Source organism: Ceratotherium simum, chromosome 6, assembly GCF_057802395.1.
Source record: "Ceratotherium simum simum isolate JZ-2026a chromosome 6, ASM5780239v1, whole genome shotgun sequence".
NCBI lineage: Eukaryota > Metazoa > Chordata > Mammalia > Perissodactyla > Rhinocerotidae > Ceratotherium > Ceratotherium simum.
In genome coordinates, this window is record NC_141905.1 from 32,853,391 (window position 1) to 32,867,473 (window position 14,083).

At 42.5% G+C, this 14,083-nt stretch overlaps 1 protein-coding gene across 1 annotated transcript; it reads left to right on the top strand.

The window, feature by feature from the left end:
- The first annotated feature begins 10,135 nt into the window (after positions 1–10,135).
- Positions 10,136–11,847, top strand: ATOH7 (atonal bHLH transcription factor 7). The gene has a single exon (XM_004427067.3). It carries the CDS (start codon positions 10,837–10,839, stop codon positions 11,293–11,295), a length of 459 nt encoding a protein of 152 aa, XP_004427124.2. The 5' UTR covers positions 10,136–10,836; the 3' UTR covers positions 11,296–11,847.
- The last annotated feature ends 2,236 nt before the right edge of the window (positions 11,848–14,083 follow it).

Sequence of the window (14,083 nt, forward strand, 5' to 3'; positions counted from 1 at the left end):
TTGTTAAATACAGAGGCCTAATAAGATTCAGATTCAATTTTTTAGTAGGTATACTAGGAGCTGTGTTTTTCCATCAGGAGGAATACAGTGTCTGATTCTGTCTCTCTCTCTCTTTTTAGTGAGTTAACTGGACAATAATTGGAGACACTCAAATAACAGAGATAGTTGATTCACAGGCATGTGTCTACCACCAGGCCTTGGGCAAGAAACTGTGGGTTAGCCCAGAGTTTGAATCTGACGCTGCCACCAATGCCCTTCTCTCTACTGGCACTTCCTTCCTTTCCTGGGTCCCTATATAGTTGAATTCTGGGCTGGCTGCCAACTGAGTGGTGAGCCTCTGACCATCTTCCTGGTGAGCCAATTTTTTGCCCTGAAAGTCTTCCCAGCGCCAACACGCTTCTCCTAGCACATCCACCTCACCCTTGGCACCACCTGGAGAATTTGCGTGCTCACAGGTAACTTTATAGGCAAAATCTTCAGGACTCAAAAGAATGACTAGAATGTAGACGAGAAGGAGTTGGTTCATTAATTTCAAAATAGCAAGTTAAAAAACTTTTGAGTTTTGGGCCGGCCCCGTGGCTTAGCGGTTGGGCGCTCACGCTCCGCTGCTGGCGGCCCCGGGTTCGGATCCTGGGCGTGCACCGCTTCTCCGGCCATGCTGAGGCCGCGTTCCACGTGCAGCGGCTGGAGGGATGTGCAGCTATGACATGCAGCTGTCTGCTGGGGCTTTGGGGGAAATAAATAAATAAATAAAATCTTAAAAAAAAACAAAAACAAAACTTTTGAGTTTAAAGCCATACAGATATTTTTTAAAAATCAACCACTAAAATGTTTTTAGAGGGCCTTCTCCTTAATGTAAGAGTATGGATTCAGCCTGCGTTTTCCAAAAACGTTTTCTGTGGATACTATTTTCTAGATATGCTCTGAGATGAAGAGGTTCCATGGCCACATAATTTGGGAAACTCGCATATCCCATCCTGAGAAGGACCATGATCGTAGTAAAGGCTGTAGAAAGTCCTGCAGTAAAAAGCCCATATAGCTTTGTTTAGCCAGAATTTTCTTTTGTTTGCTGAAGTGTAACAGTTTCAGGACACACTTTGGGAAACACACTTTGGGGAACCAATAAAGCTGATCTTCTGGGTAAAGTAAGTCATAGGAGAAAGTGGGCATTGGGAGTTAGAGCCAGCACTCTGGAATTCCTCTGACCCACTTGAGTCTGGACACTTGGGAGATCTATTTGGTGAGAAGTTCTTATAATGGGCTTCTGCAGAAAACTCATGTTCTAGGGTTGTTTCTTGGCCTAAAGTCATCAAGTATTTAAGTAAACTTTTGGCTTTCCTCTGGGATGACCTACCAGCATCCTCCATGCCACCAGGGAGCATGGAGGCATGAACCAACCTGGGCCCCAATTCAGTGTTCATTAGTTAGCAGCAAAGCAAACTTGCTAAGATGAATCAAGTGACATAGAGTGACAAGTTATACGGTAACTGGGCATTAGCCACTGGGGAACAGGACAAATGTGCTGAAAGGAGGGGGCTGTGGGTGTCACTTGTCATCCGAGCACTGCAGTCAGCAGTGGTTGTATGATTGACAAAGTGTGGGGTGCTCTGTTGTCTGCTCCACTGAAGCCTCAAGAGCAGGCAGTGGCAGGGAGGTGAACATGCAAGCAATGGGAGGCTGGGGTTGGAAGAGCTGACTCAGTGGTGAAATTGGCCTGTGAGGAGGATGGTCAGAAGCCCAGTGTCAGAGGGGTATTGTAAACTTAGGCTCTCTCTCTTTTGGTACTGACTTCTAAGGATCTGATATTGTGGGAAGAGATGCAGAAGCAGGAGGCTGTAAGTATGCTGAAATGTGGAAATGATGAAGTGGTGGGTCCTAGGGTGAGGGAGGTATGTGTAGGTTGAAGCAGGCCCCTGGTCCTCTGCTGAGAGAAGAGTAAGTGTCCAGGTCTTGGGAGGACAGAGCTCAAGGTAAATGAGAGACCCTGCTAACCAGACTGAGGGTAAGGACAGGCCTTCAGAAACCTAAAGAGTAGGGCATACAGTGGGGGGATTGCGGGAGGGTCCAAAGAGGAAGGGTAAGGGTCAATGAGTCCTCAGGAACCTCTGGTTCATCCCCAGGTACATCAGACACCAAGCTCAGGGCTGGGTACTAATTCTAAACCGCTAGTGGGAGATGGTGCTCCAAGGAAACCTCAGAGTTGGTTCACAGAAATAGGCTAATCTGTGCCTGCAGGTTACCAGTCCTGTTGCCTACTGTTTAGCAGAGCTGGGGCAGGCTGGGACTGACACAGTGCTGCATACATGTCCCAGCATGTTTAATGAGCATCTACTACGTGCCAGGCATCATTCGAGGCACCGGGGACACAGAGATGAATAAGGCCCTGTCACTGACATCAGAGCTCTTCCAGACGAGACCTTCTTAAATTCACATTTAAGAAGATGTGACTTCCATTAGGCAGCACAGAGCATGGGCTCTAGAGAGAAAGAGACTGGGTTTCAAATCTAGTCACTTGCTGTGTGGCTCAGTTTAACCAGGGCCCTTGGTTTTCTTGGCCATGAAGTGAAGATGATCACAATCCCTACTCAAAGGGTATTGTGAAGACAGGAACTAACATCTGGTAAGCATTTGGTGTTTCCTGGAGGTGTTAATTTTTTTATGGTGGTGATTTTGATTTCCTTAGCTTAAAGTTAGCTTGGGTAAGAACTTCAGCCTATCAAGCAGCAAATATGTATTTATTGTACACTCTAGCAAGATGCAGATATCTAAAATTTGCCCCTTCCCTCAAAGAATTTATAACCTATTTGGAGAAACAGGAAATAAATTCATAAGAAGACACCAACAATACCAGTTTTAAATATCCATGAGGCAGAGAATTTTGCAGTGTGATCAACTCTATTTCTAGTGCCTGGAACAGGACCTGGCACACAGTAAGTACAATAAATATTTGTTGAACAAACAAATGAATGAAAATCAGTTTGAGACAATGAAACAGGTTGGTATATGGTTGCCAAATGAATGGAAAAGAGTTTATACTCATATGGCTACCAATGTTGGATCCCACTTAGAGACAGCCTAGGAATCTGGTTGGTACAGATGTCTGGTCAGCCAGCATGATATATTTTTGCTCCCCCCTCAGTGGAGGTCAGTAGGAGGCTGGGGCACAGGCAGGGAGGTAAGAATCAAACATGATGGTGAGGAGGGACGGAAACACGACCTCAGAATTAAAAGACCCGGGTGTTTGGACATTTAGAATAACTTGTTCAGCCAAGCTGCTGAAATTGCACGAGGAAACAAAAAAGCAACACCAACTAAAATCAACATAAAGCCGCTTCCTCCTGGGGCAGGGAGCTGACGTCAGCGGCTGGCCTGGGCTGGTGAGGCCTCCGGGCTTTTACTCTGAGCTGACTCAGGTACTGCCTGAAACCTGGATTGTAACGAGAGCCACCCTTTGGGAAGTAAGCCACCTGCTCACTGCGAAACAGCGGATACCACAATTTCAGAGCTGGAACAAAAGCAGCAGGCCTGTTGCCACTGCTTTTGGAGGGCACAATTCCCCCCCAAAGAGTCCGTTAGCAGGAGGAAAAAGAGCTGTGTTGAAGCAGCTCTTGAAGCAGTGTCTCTTTTCCCTTTGTGTGTGGAATCCCTCCAAAGACCTTTTCCTCCTCCCTTTCTTTCCTTCTTTCTTTCAACCAATATTTCTTGAGCATCTATTATGTGCCAGACACAATTCTAGGTACTGGAGACAGCTAGGAACAGTACAGAGGAATCCCCTGAATTCCTGAAGTTGCCAAACAAATAACTAAGGACATAAAGATCAGATAGAACAGGAGCTAAATGACACAGCGGAGCCAGCCAGGGAAGATCTGGGGAAATTGCATTTGAGGCCTAGGGAGCAACCAGTGAAGAAGCCCCTAGGTGGGGGGAGCTTGGGCAGAGGAGGGGGAGCAGACTTTTGACGGGGCAGCAGTAAGAGGTGATATCAGAGAGGTGGGGCCACCAGCTAAAATCCTTCTTCCTCCAGAGCACAGTAAAATCTCCCTGTTCTGAGCTCCTAATAGTACTCATCTTGTACTGCCTCATGCCTAGGACAGTGGCCCTAACTTTCTAATCACATGCTCCTATCAGAAAAAAAAAGCATTGGTATATACTCCCATATAAATGTATGTATTTATATTTTGTACACTATAAAACACACCCCAAGATATAAATAAAAAAAAAGAGATAGAATAAATATCAGCAAAATTTCTAATCTTTTCCCATACTCTAATGGACCGCCATGTGCACCTCTTGGGGAGCATGAACTTGGTTTACTAGTCAGGGTAGTTTTTTGATGTGTGTTGGGTCTTATCTCCACATCTGGATTGTGAATTCCATTAAGCTAAAGGCTGTCTTATCCCTGATGTTGCCTGGCACAGGGCTGAACAGATGGAAATAGTAATTACTGTTCAAGAGACAAAGGCTCTAATTCTAGTGGACACATGGACACTGGGTACCAGTGTGGAGGGTCTCCATTGGGAGGCAGGGGTAGGTCCTGTGGCCTTCCTGTGGCCTGGATGAAAGATTCCTGATTCAGTCAGGGTTCAACCAGGGTGGCAGAGCCACTGTGAGTATTATGGAAGAAGAAGTTCATTTTAATGATGAGGCCTTACACAACTGGGGACGGGGCTAGGGACATAAAGGCCCAACAAGGGTTGTTGAAGGATCAGAGAACAGTCACTAAGCAGCCCTGGCTTGAGTGAATGAGTCAGAGCTTGCAGGAGAGCCTGGAAGCCAGGGATGTCCAGCTGCTGGAGTAAGACTGGGTGGGGAGGATGGTGCAGAAGTCAGCTTCTTTGTGGCCACTACCTCTGTGAATTTGCATGAAGCATCTGTTAGTGGGCCTGGGGCAGCTGTTGGTCAGCAGGGCTGGTGGGAGGGAGCCCTGGATACACAGAGAGAAAGAGCAAGGACAAACTAGAATCCATGGGCACCTCTCATGGCCTCTAACCTACAATGATCTTCAGAGCATGGTGGTGTGGGGGATCAGAATTGGCCACCCCCAAGTGTGTCTCTTTGCCTTAATTAGTTTTAAGAACAAAAGACTCTGAAAGAAACTTTGACCTTCCCCCAACTGCCTAAAAGAATTTAAGATAGAAGGCCTGTTCCTTGGAGGAACTAATACCATAAGATAACTATGTATCATGTAAAATAGGCGTGATAGACAGAAAGGCACAAGCAAGCCCGTTTTTATCAGTTCTGTCTCTCGGGTCACACTGTCTATAGATGGCCCAGCAAACACTTGCTTAACAAACATTTGCATTTCCATCTCCATGTAAATTGCCTTCCTCCCTTTTGGGTAGTGGAAAACCACTACCCCCAACATCCTCCTTTGTCTTTGGCTGAAGATGGTATTTAAGGTGGTGGCTTCAGCCATTCTGGTGAGTTACTCAGTTTTCCTGGGTTTCTCTCATGTATATATGTTATTAAACTTTGTTTTATTTTCTCCTGTTATTCTGTCTCATGTCAATTTGATTCTTAGACCAGCCAGAAGGACCTAGAGGGTAGAGGAATTGTCTTTCTCCCCTACAGTGGCTTCATTTCTGCTTCCAAAAGCTCATGCAACTTCACTTTTGCCTAACTCAAATCCACACAGGGAACCACACAGGGAAGGGCATTCTGAAAAACACAGCTTCCAGGCCAAGTGTACCATAGAACAGTCCAGCACAACCCTAAGACTGATTCCCTTTGTTCTGCTTCTATGTTCATGAAAAGAAACATCCTGATTATTAATTTGTCTTCTCAAATACCTCAGTACTAGGAAGAGAAGGGCCCTGGATGGTGAATGCAAATATTTCAGTTACTGGAAAAGTGAAGCATCCCTTGAAAATTAACACTTCAAAATGTGTGTCTGTAACTGTCAGACTGAATGTCAGACTACAACGAAACCATCAAATTTACTACCCAGTAAGGCCCTGAGCAGCCTTTTTTTGGCTTCTGTCTCTGATATTTCAAACTTAGATCGCTCCAATATCAAAGGCAAAAGGAATTCCTTTGAATTTATCCTCCTCTCCCTGTCCCTGCTCACTCTATGGGACAAGCACTGAAGAGCAGGGAGATAAAGCAAAAACGAGCAGAAGGAGGGTGGCTAATCTACATCCTGGATAATTGCAACAGGTCATTTCGTTTATCTAAACAAGCACATATATTGCATTTAACTTTATGCCAAGCATAGATCTGAAAGCTTTACAAAGAGTAACTAATTCAATTCTCATACCAATTCTATCAGATTGCTTCTATTATTAACCCTCTTTTACAGATAAGGTAAGAGGCACAGAAAGGTTAAGTAAGTTGCCCAAGGTCACACAGCTGGGATTTATATCATGACTAACTGTAGCTTTATGTGTAAAAGGTTCAAAAATTATTCATTAAATTCAAAAAGGCTGCAGAAACTGATGATGAGTTCATTTTCATTATCATTTGTAAAAACTATTCAGAACATGTAGTATTAGCCGTCACTTAAAGAGTGACTTTCTTGGGGACCAGGCAGAGTCCTTTACAGGTACAGTCTCATTTAATGCTCACTACTGCCCTGTGAGGTAGGTATTAGGATTCCACTTTGCAGATGGAGAAACAGAAGTGATTTGTGCAAGGGCACACAGCTAGTTGATAGCAGATCCAGGATTCAAAACTGACTTGGACGAAGGTGCTTAGCCCGGCCTCTAAGAAGAGGCTGAGATCCACTACCGAGAAGAGTGAACACAGAGTCCAAATCATGCAAGTCAGTCTGGCTAATGGCGACTAGAAGCTAAATCAGATTGCCAAACCAGAATTCTCAAGCAGTGTGTGAAGTGACTGGGGGTTGGAGACTCACCTGAGCCTGTACTTTCTGGAGGTGAGTGATCACTTCTGGGGCCTGAGACAGGGCTCCCCATCTTTGTCATCTTTCTCTTGGCCCTGTCGGGGAGACATTTGTCTCTGTCCCTTCTTAGTTCTGCCTTCTACCAGGTTTTCTCTTCCCAGACCTTTGAGGGGCAGGGGACAGAGGTGCAAGACTTTTCTTCTCCCTTCCTTTCTCTAAACATATAAATTCTTTTGCGGGTTTTGTCCCCCCCTTAATAACTACATAGCACATTATAAAGTTACAGGAACTTTTAACACCTCACACTTCTGGTCTTTAATGAAATGTAAGTGGAACTCAACTTCATCGTTCCTTTGTCTTTTGCTGGTTTACCTCTTAATATTTCACGGTTTAATCTTAAAATTTCTTTATCTTCCAGAGCCCCCAACTGCTACCCCTTCCATAAGGAAGCCCCATTTCTCATTCTCCATATTTTTCTCTGCAAATTTCAGAATGAACATTTTTTTGCTAAGTGTTTTTCTCGCTCTTTTAATTGTGTATTTCTTTGGAGAGTTTCCATTCTAAAAATTAAATATGGTATTGGATAATAAAGGGTTGTTTACTCTTGAAACTATTCTACACATTTTATGTAATAATTTCCAGCGATTTATCTTTTACCTCTAAAATAATATTTCTCCTATTTTTCTGCTCCTACAGGTGTAAGCTCCTTCTACCTTTCCCCTTCCTCCATCTCCATCTGCCAGTTTTGATTTCTGGCCAATCCCCAGACATACAGTAACTGCCAATTCACCTGGTGGGATCATGCCCTTAGTATAGAAACACTGTGGAAATTAGTCTGACATGCTTGTTCTTCTGGCTCAAATGGCTATGGATGTGTTTTTTGATAAGAAAGAATCCATTCTGCATTCAAAATGTGGAGCTAGTGTGTGTTCTTTACAAGGTGAGGGATTGTAAATCATTTGAATGGGTTATTCACCAGGAATGCACTCATTCTGATTGGCATCTACCTAACTATCATTTATCTAATTTATGTTTCCAGCCATTCAGTCTGGGTCACTTATTACCTATTATTTTCTAGGCACTGTTCTAGACACTAAGGTTATAAAACAAACAACACTGTCCTTTAAGCACAAAATTTCTAACTCTATTCCTGAAATTTTACTAGTGACTTGTCTGACTTTGGGAAGTCGCTGGTGGATCTCAGCTGCCCCATATTAAACTGAGGGGCTTGTATTAATTGATCTCATAATTTTAAAGCCTCTAAAAGCTAAGGATGTAGAAGATTTGATTTCTTGTCTTAATTTAGTCATTAAGTTGTTTGGTGCCTTTGAGCATAGTGTTTAGTCTCTGGATCTCAGTCTCCTCCTCTATAAAATAAATGGAAGGTACTAGAGCAGGTTTGAAAAAGTGTGTTCCAAGGAAGTTTGTTAATAGGCCTTTCTAGGAAAAAAGGGTTCTGTGTTCAAGAAGGTCTAGGAAACACTGAAATCAATGTTTCTTTACTCCAGGACTTCTTAGAAACTTTACTATGTCAGTTTTGCTTCATGACTCTCCAAGCAGGAGATAGCAGATATGTTTCCCAAACTTACTTGACAATGGAACCTTTTTCCCCAGAAGCATCTTTGTAGTACTAATAAATTGTCCTTCAGAACACATTTGGGAAATGAATTACTATATACCTTCTAACGCCCTTTATTGCAACAATACTCTCTATCCTTGGATCAATTTCATATCACAGATATCTGCTGGTTTATGTTCTAATATAGCTGTGCTGTGTGTATACTGCTATGTTTCCTTTTTCTCTTCAAGCTATGCTTTTGATTCTCTTGATGTACAGGCTATAATCTCACCAACCCTGAATACATGGCCGGCAAAAGCATGCATCTCATTAGCACTTCGGTCAATAGTGTCCAGAGCAAGTGCACAGTATGTTTTGTATGAAAATATTCCAAAGAGTAGCACAGGGGAGGCTCCTTGGGGGCAAGGGATGAGATAAATGAACATGAGAAATAATAGCATTAATAGGGCAGATTTCCACGAACACTCAAAAAAATGTATTTCACATTTTGATGACTAAATAACATAGTCTTTCCTGTCACAGGACTGCTGTGCCAGACCAAGACTGTTATGACTCAGAGTAACGGAGCTGAGTGGCTCCATGCAAAAGTCTGTGTTCAACATCTGTCATGCTGGAGATCATTAATGTTCAATTGCATCCTATTGTCTTCATGTAACTCAACTTCATTTCATTGTCATTGCTTCAGCGGGGGATTAATGAACTATTTATGGGAAGACAGGACTTGGAGTCAGGGCACTCACAATGGGGTTTCAGTCTAAGGCAATGGTGGGGGAAGCAAGACACAGTTAAAAAACTCCTGATTTGTGAGAGCTTGTTGATAATTTAATTAAACAAAAATATCTGAGAACAATGCCAACATAATCCATATTCCAAAAGGAGAAAGAGCATCTTCCCAAAGAATCCAGAAATGATTGACTTGAATCTATTTGGAGCTGGTCTCTTTGCTACTTTACTCTTCCTTAAGAGCTAGAAAGAAGCTGAGATGAGAGAATCAAGGTAATGGTTTCTCTGTATAAATCAATTCATCATTATCAATACTAGGGGAAATCATGCTTCATTATTGTTCCTGAGGTCAGTTGACACAACTGAAACATCCAAGTAATATAAAATACTTACAGTTCTACGAGATGGGGAATAAAATCTCCCATTAGGAATTATTTTTAAAAACCTCACAAATTACTTAGATGTTTCCATTTTGCACATATATGTGCATTATGATTTTATTATATTTAAATGTCACATTAAAAAATTTAGTGATTATCATCTCAATGTATGTCCTGAAAACATTTATGAACCTGTGTAAGGGGAAATGGAGTATAAATTCTGAATTAATTTGCTTAAGTATCCAAATTCATGCAATTTAATTATATAATTAGAATAACATAATTTTTGATATACACATTAATATCTTTTGATATGTTATAATAAATTATTCTGTAGAAAACGGGTAAATTATTTGCACAGTAAAATTCCAGGTCTGCAAGGATATTAGGACCTGCTAATTCGTCCCAACTTAATAACTAAAAAAACTGTTAGTATATTCAGTCAGCATTATGTAAAATTGTCACACAACTTGACAAAGCTAAATCTTCTTAAATTTCTGATATATCTCATAATTCCAAGATCAACATGTTCACACAAGTGATTTCTAATAATTTTAAAACCTCGGTTAAGTTTTTGATATATAAGCTGCCCGCTGATCTTGGGATGGGAAAAGATGGACCAAGCTGTCTCCCACCCCCACCTTGTTATTCTTTTGGGGACAGCCAGGCCACTCCAGATGGTGCGTTAGTTAGTGTTGGACATAGCTTTGGAGAAACTTCAACAGATGAAGGCTGTAATGTCAGGATTTTGCTGTGCGTTCCCCCCCTGCAGTTCCCAGGGTAGGAAGGTGCTGAGATGGAAGCCGAGGGACGCCCGCCCACCTGCCACCACCTGTTCCTTCCTTCAGCCCTCTGCTATAAATTCTCCTCCTTCAAAGATTCATCCAGCACTCTCCGACAGCTACTGCGGAAAAAGCGCTCCTTCCCTATCTGAGCTTCGGAAAGATTTCATCTTCCTGAAAAGAAGTCTCAGGCTTTCCCAAAGGACTTGAGAGGCCTTCCCGTAACCAGCCACACCAAATTCTGCTGCGAGAAGGTTCACCTTTTCAACTTCACGTTGGGAAAATGACTTTCTCTTCAGCATCTCAATTTCCCCTAAATTTTGGCAAGTGAAGAGACGTCAATCTGGTGATCCAGTAGGACAGAAGGCGGAGTCCCGCACTCCCCACTGTCAACTTTGATTCCACGTGGGTTGCTTTGTGTATGACTTATTTCCCAAGAAGAGTCACGTTGGGGAGCCGCTCCACAGACTAGCCCTCGCGCGGGTCCTAGCGGGAGAGTGAGCTCCGCGCCTCCCTCGTTCAACGCCTGGCATGAAGTCCTGCAAGCCTAGCAACTCGGCGGCGGGAGCGCGCGCCGCGGCCCCGTGCGCGGGTGGCGCCGAGTGCGCGGGCACGTGCTCCGGGGCCGGCCGGCTGGAGAGCGCGGCGCGCAGGCGCCTAGCGGCCAACGCGCGCGAGCGCCGCCGCATGCAGGGGCTCAACACAGCCTTCGACCGGCTGCGCAGGGTGGTGCCCCAGTGGGGCCAGGATAAAAAGCTGTCCAAGTACGAGACCCTGCAGATGGCGCTGAGCTACATCATGGCTCTCACCCGCATCCTGGCCGAGGCCGAGCGATTCGGCTCGGAGCGGGACTGGGTCAATCTCCACTGTGAGCACTTCGGCCGAGACCACTACCTTCCATTCGCGGGCGCGAAGCTGCCGGGAGAGAGCGAGCCCTACGGCCAGAGGCTCTTCGGCTTCCAGCCCGAGCCCTTCCAGATGGCCAGTTAGAGTGCGCGGCCCCGCCGGGGTGAGATGCCCAGTGGTCGCGCTCTGGAGCCGCAGCCTTCCCCCAAGTAGCCGCAGGGGCTTTCGATGGCCTACGATGCATTCTTAGAATAAAATTAGCGAACTTTCAGGTTACTTTTACTCGCATCACCAGTCCTATGGACGAATGATTTTTATTGCCTTTCTTTTTTCATCCTTATCAGTAGGTGGTAGATTTCATTAATGGATGTTGTGATGGTTTTGATTGCTGTGAAAATAATGCCCCCTCTCCCCTTTCTGGACTACTTTGAGGGAAAACAATCTTAAGAAAAAATAGGATTAGGCTATACTGCAGTTTTAGTCCTCAGAGAAATAATCACTTTCTTAAACTTTGTAGGTTTGTCCTGTTCCGGTGAAGTTACAGTATCCATTACTTGTGTATGCTTAAAACAGAGCTACCTTCTGTCGTGTAAATGCATTTATGCTTAGTGCACTGTGTGTGCATGCATGAAGTAGTAAGACATTTTTTTTGGTAGAGTACATGGGCGTGAGTGCTCTGTATTTTTTAAAATTGTGTATACATTATTAAAATATAGATTTTGTAAAATATAAATAAAAACGTGGGTCTGTTTTTCATGGCAAGTGTCCTGCTAGTTTCCTGATGGCACTAAAGGCCTATTTGGGGGTGATGATATTGAATGCTTACCTGAGTAAAGATGTGGAATGTTTAAACCTAATCCCACTGATGGGCAAACGAGCTAGTTTATAATACTTTGTCAAAAAAGACAAGCTGATGAAAGTACAAGTAATTAATTTGAAAGTTTTCTCTACAATTTGGAAATATATATTGTTCGTGTTTTTTTAAAAGATTAAAATAATTGAAATATTTAGTTTTTAAGTAACTAGATATACAGTTCCTCAATATTTTATTTTCCTTATTAAGCCAATTACTAACTACTGATTCCTTGCAAATATATATATTTGTTCCTATATAGGAAACAAACACTGAAAAATAAAAAATGTTGCTTTTGGAAGTGATTTCCTTTTAATCAGTACAAGTCGAGCCATAAGAGCTTCACTACCATCAAGGCTAATCAAGATGGAGCAAAATAATACGTATGGTATTGGTTTGAATTACTTTTATAAATTTGCTTAACAGTTGGATGAATAAACCAGGCCTTTAATGTAAAGAGTGACTTGGTGGTCAACAGCACTGCATGCGTTTGGGAGAATGTCTTGTTAATAATTAGAAAAAGCAGGACTCTAAGTTGTCTGTGCATATGGAACTTGTCACAAGTCAACAAAACAACAATGACATCCCCCAACCCCTTTTATTATGTATTCCACTGCCTAACATCAGACACAGCCATCTATTTGCAATTTATCTACAGAGTCTCCATTAAAAATTTGACTTTCTTTGTTATCCCTAATTATCAAAATCCATTTGGTTTGTAATGAGTGGAAGTGTCTTCCCTAGCCCATAAACTAAAACTTACAAAATCACAAGTGTTATCTCTAGAAATCCAATGAGAGACTAATGCTGAATTTCCCTTTCCTTCTGATATCTGTTAATAAGAAACTGAGTCAGGCTCAGGACTTTGCTTCTTCACCGCAAATTAGAGTAAAATGTTTAACCTCTTGACTTCAACAGCTCTGAGAAGGTGCTATAGTCCAGCAGACAACACAGCTCTAGAAGTGACGATGCTTGGACCCGTTTCTGGTCACGCTCCACTGTGCTGTGTGCACTTGGGCTAATGGCAAGGCTCAGGGTATCTGCCTTCCTCACTATTTGGGCACAATGATCTGTTGATCTAGACTTAAAATACTTCATTAATAACCCCAGTAAGTTTGTAGAGTTTGAGAATGAAGAAAATTAATGCTAAAAAAAATGCTGTGTTAATCAGAGAAAGTCTCAAAAATGTATTAAGATTATTAGTCCTTTTTCAGGTAGGGTTCACATCCTCCTCTCTGGACTGTAGATACCTTGTAAAAGAGAACTGTAGTTTTCACTTTATCTCTGTGGCTTTTAGTACAGAGGTTTAGACAGAATAAACACTCAATGAATATTTCTTTTTTGGTTATTAACTTAACAGCAGTTTCTTAATGAAATTGAACAATTTAATTAAAATGCTGGGATTCTAATCCCATGCCTCTCCTTTCCCCTTCCCACTCCTTCAGAAGAATGGGATTCTGTCTGTTAAATATTATGCCGTTAGCTGCCTGTTTCTGTGTTTTGGCAATCTCTGGAAGCAATTTAGCTCTTACCAAATCCCTAATCTTTCCACCCTACTCACTGTACTATTTTTTTCCTGGAAGACATTTGAAGGAAAAGTAAATGGATCTCAGTGATCAAATCCAATCTTTGATAAAACTCCTCAAACTGTATGTTGGGAAATCCATCATGGTTTGTGGATTAGGAGCTTGGATAAAGCAAGTGTAAAATCTTTTCGAAGTTAAGATTCATATATTATCATACATAATAGAGTTTAGATTACCAAGCAACCTAAAAGTTGCTACAATATTCTATACTGTTCACCTTTGAAAATTCGTGTTCTTTCTAGTTTGACAACAGGACAGAATTGAAATTCCAAAATATTCTATTACCTGGGCTCCCTTTTCTCAATAAATCAACAAATATTATCAAGCACCTACTCATACCCAGACTTTCTCAACACCATCCTTTCCTTGAGTAGGCAGCCAAGAAGAACCCATGTACTAATCAATAAGCAGTCCTACACAGAGTAGAGCTGAATGCTTCTAGAGTGTAGTACTAGTAATATGTGCCATAAGAGGTCCTAAAAGAGGGCATTGA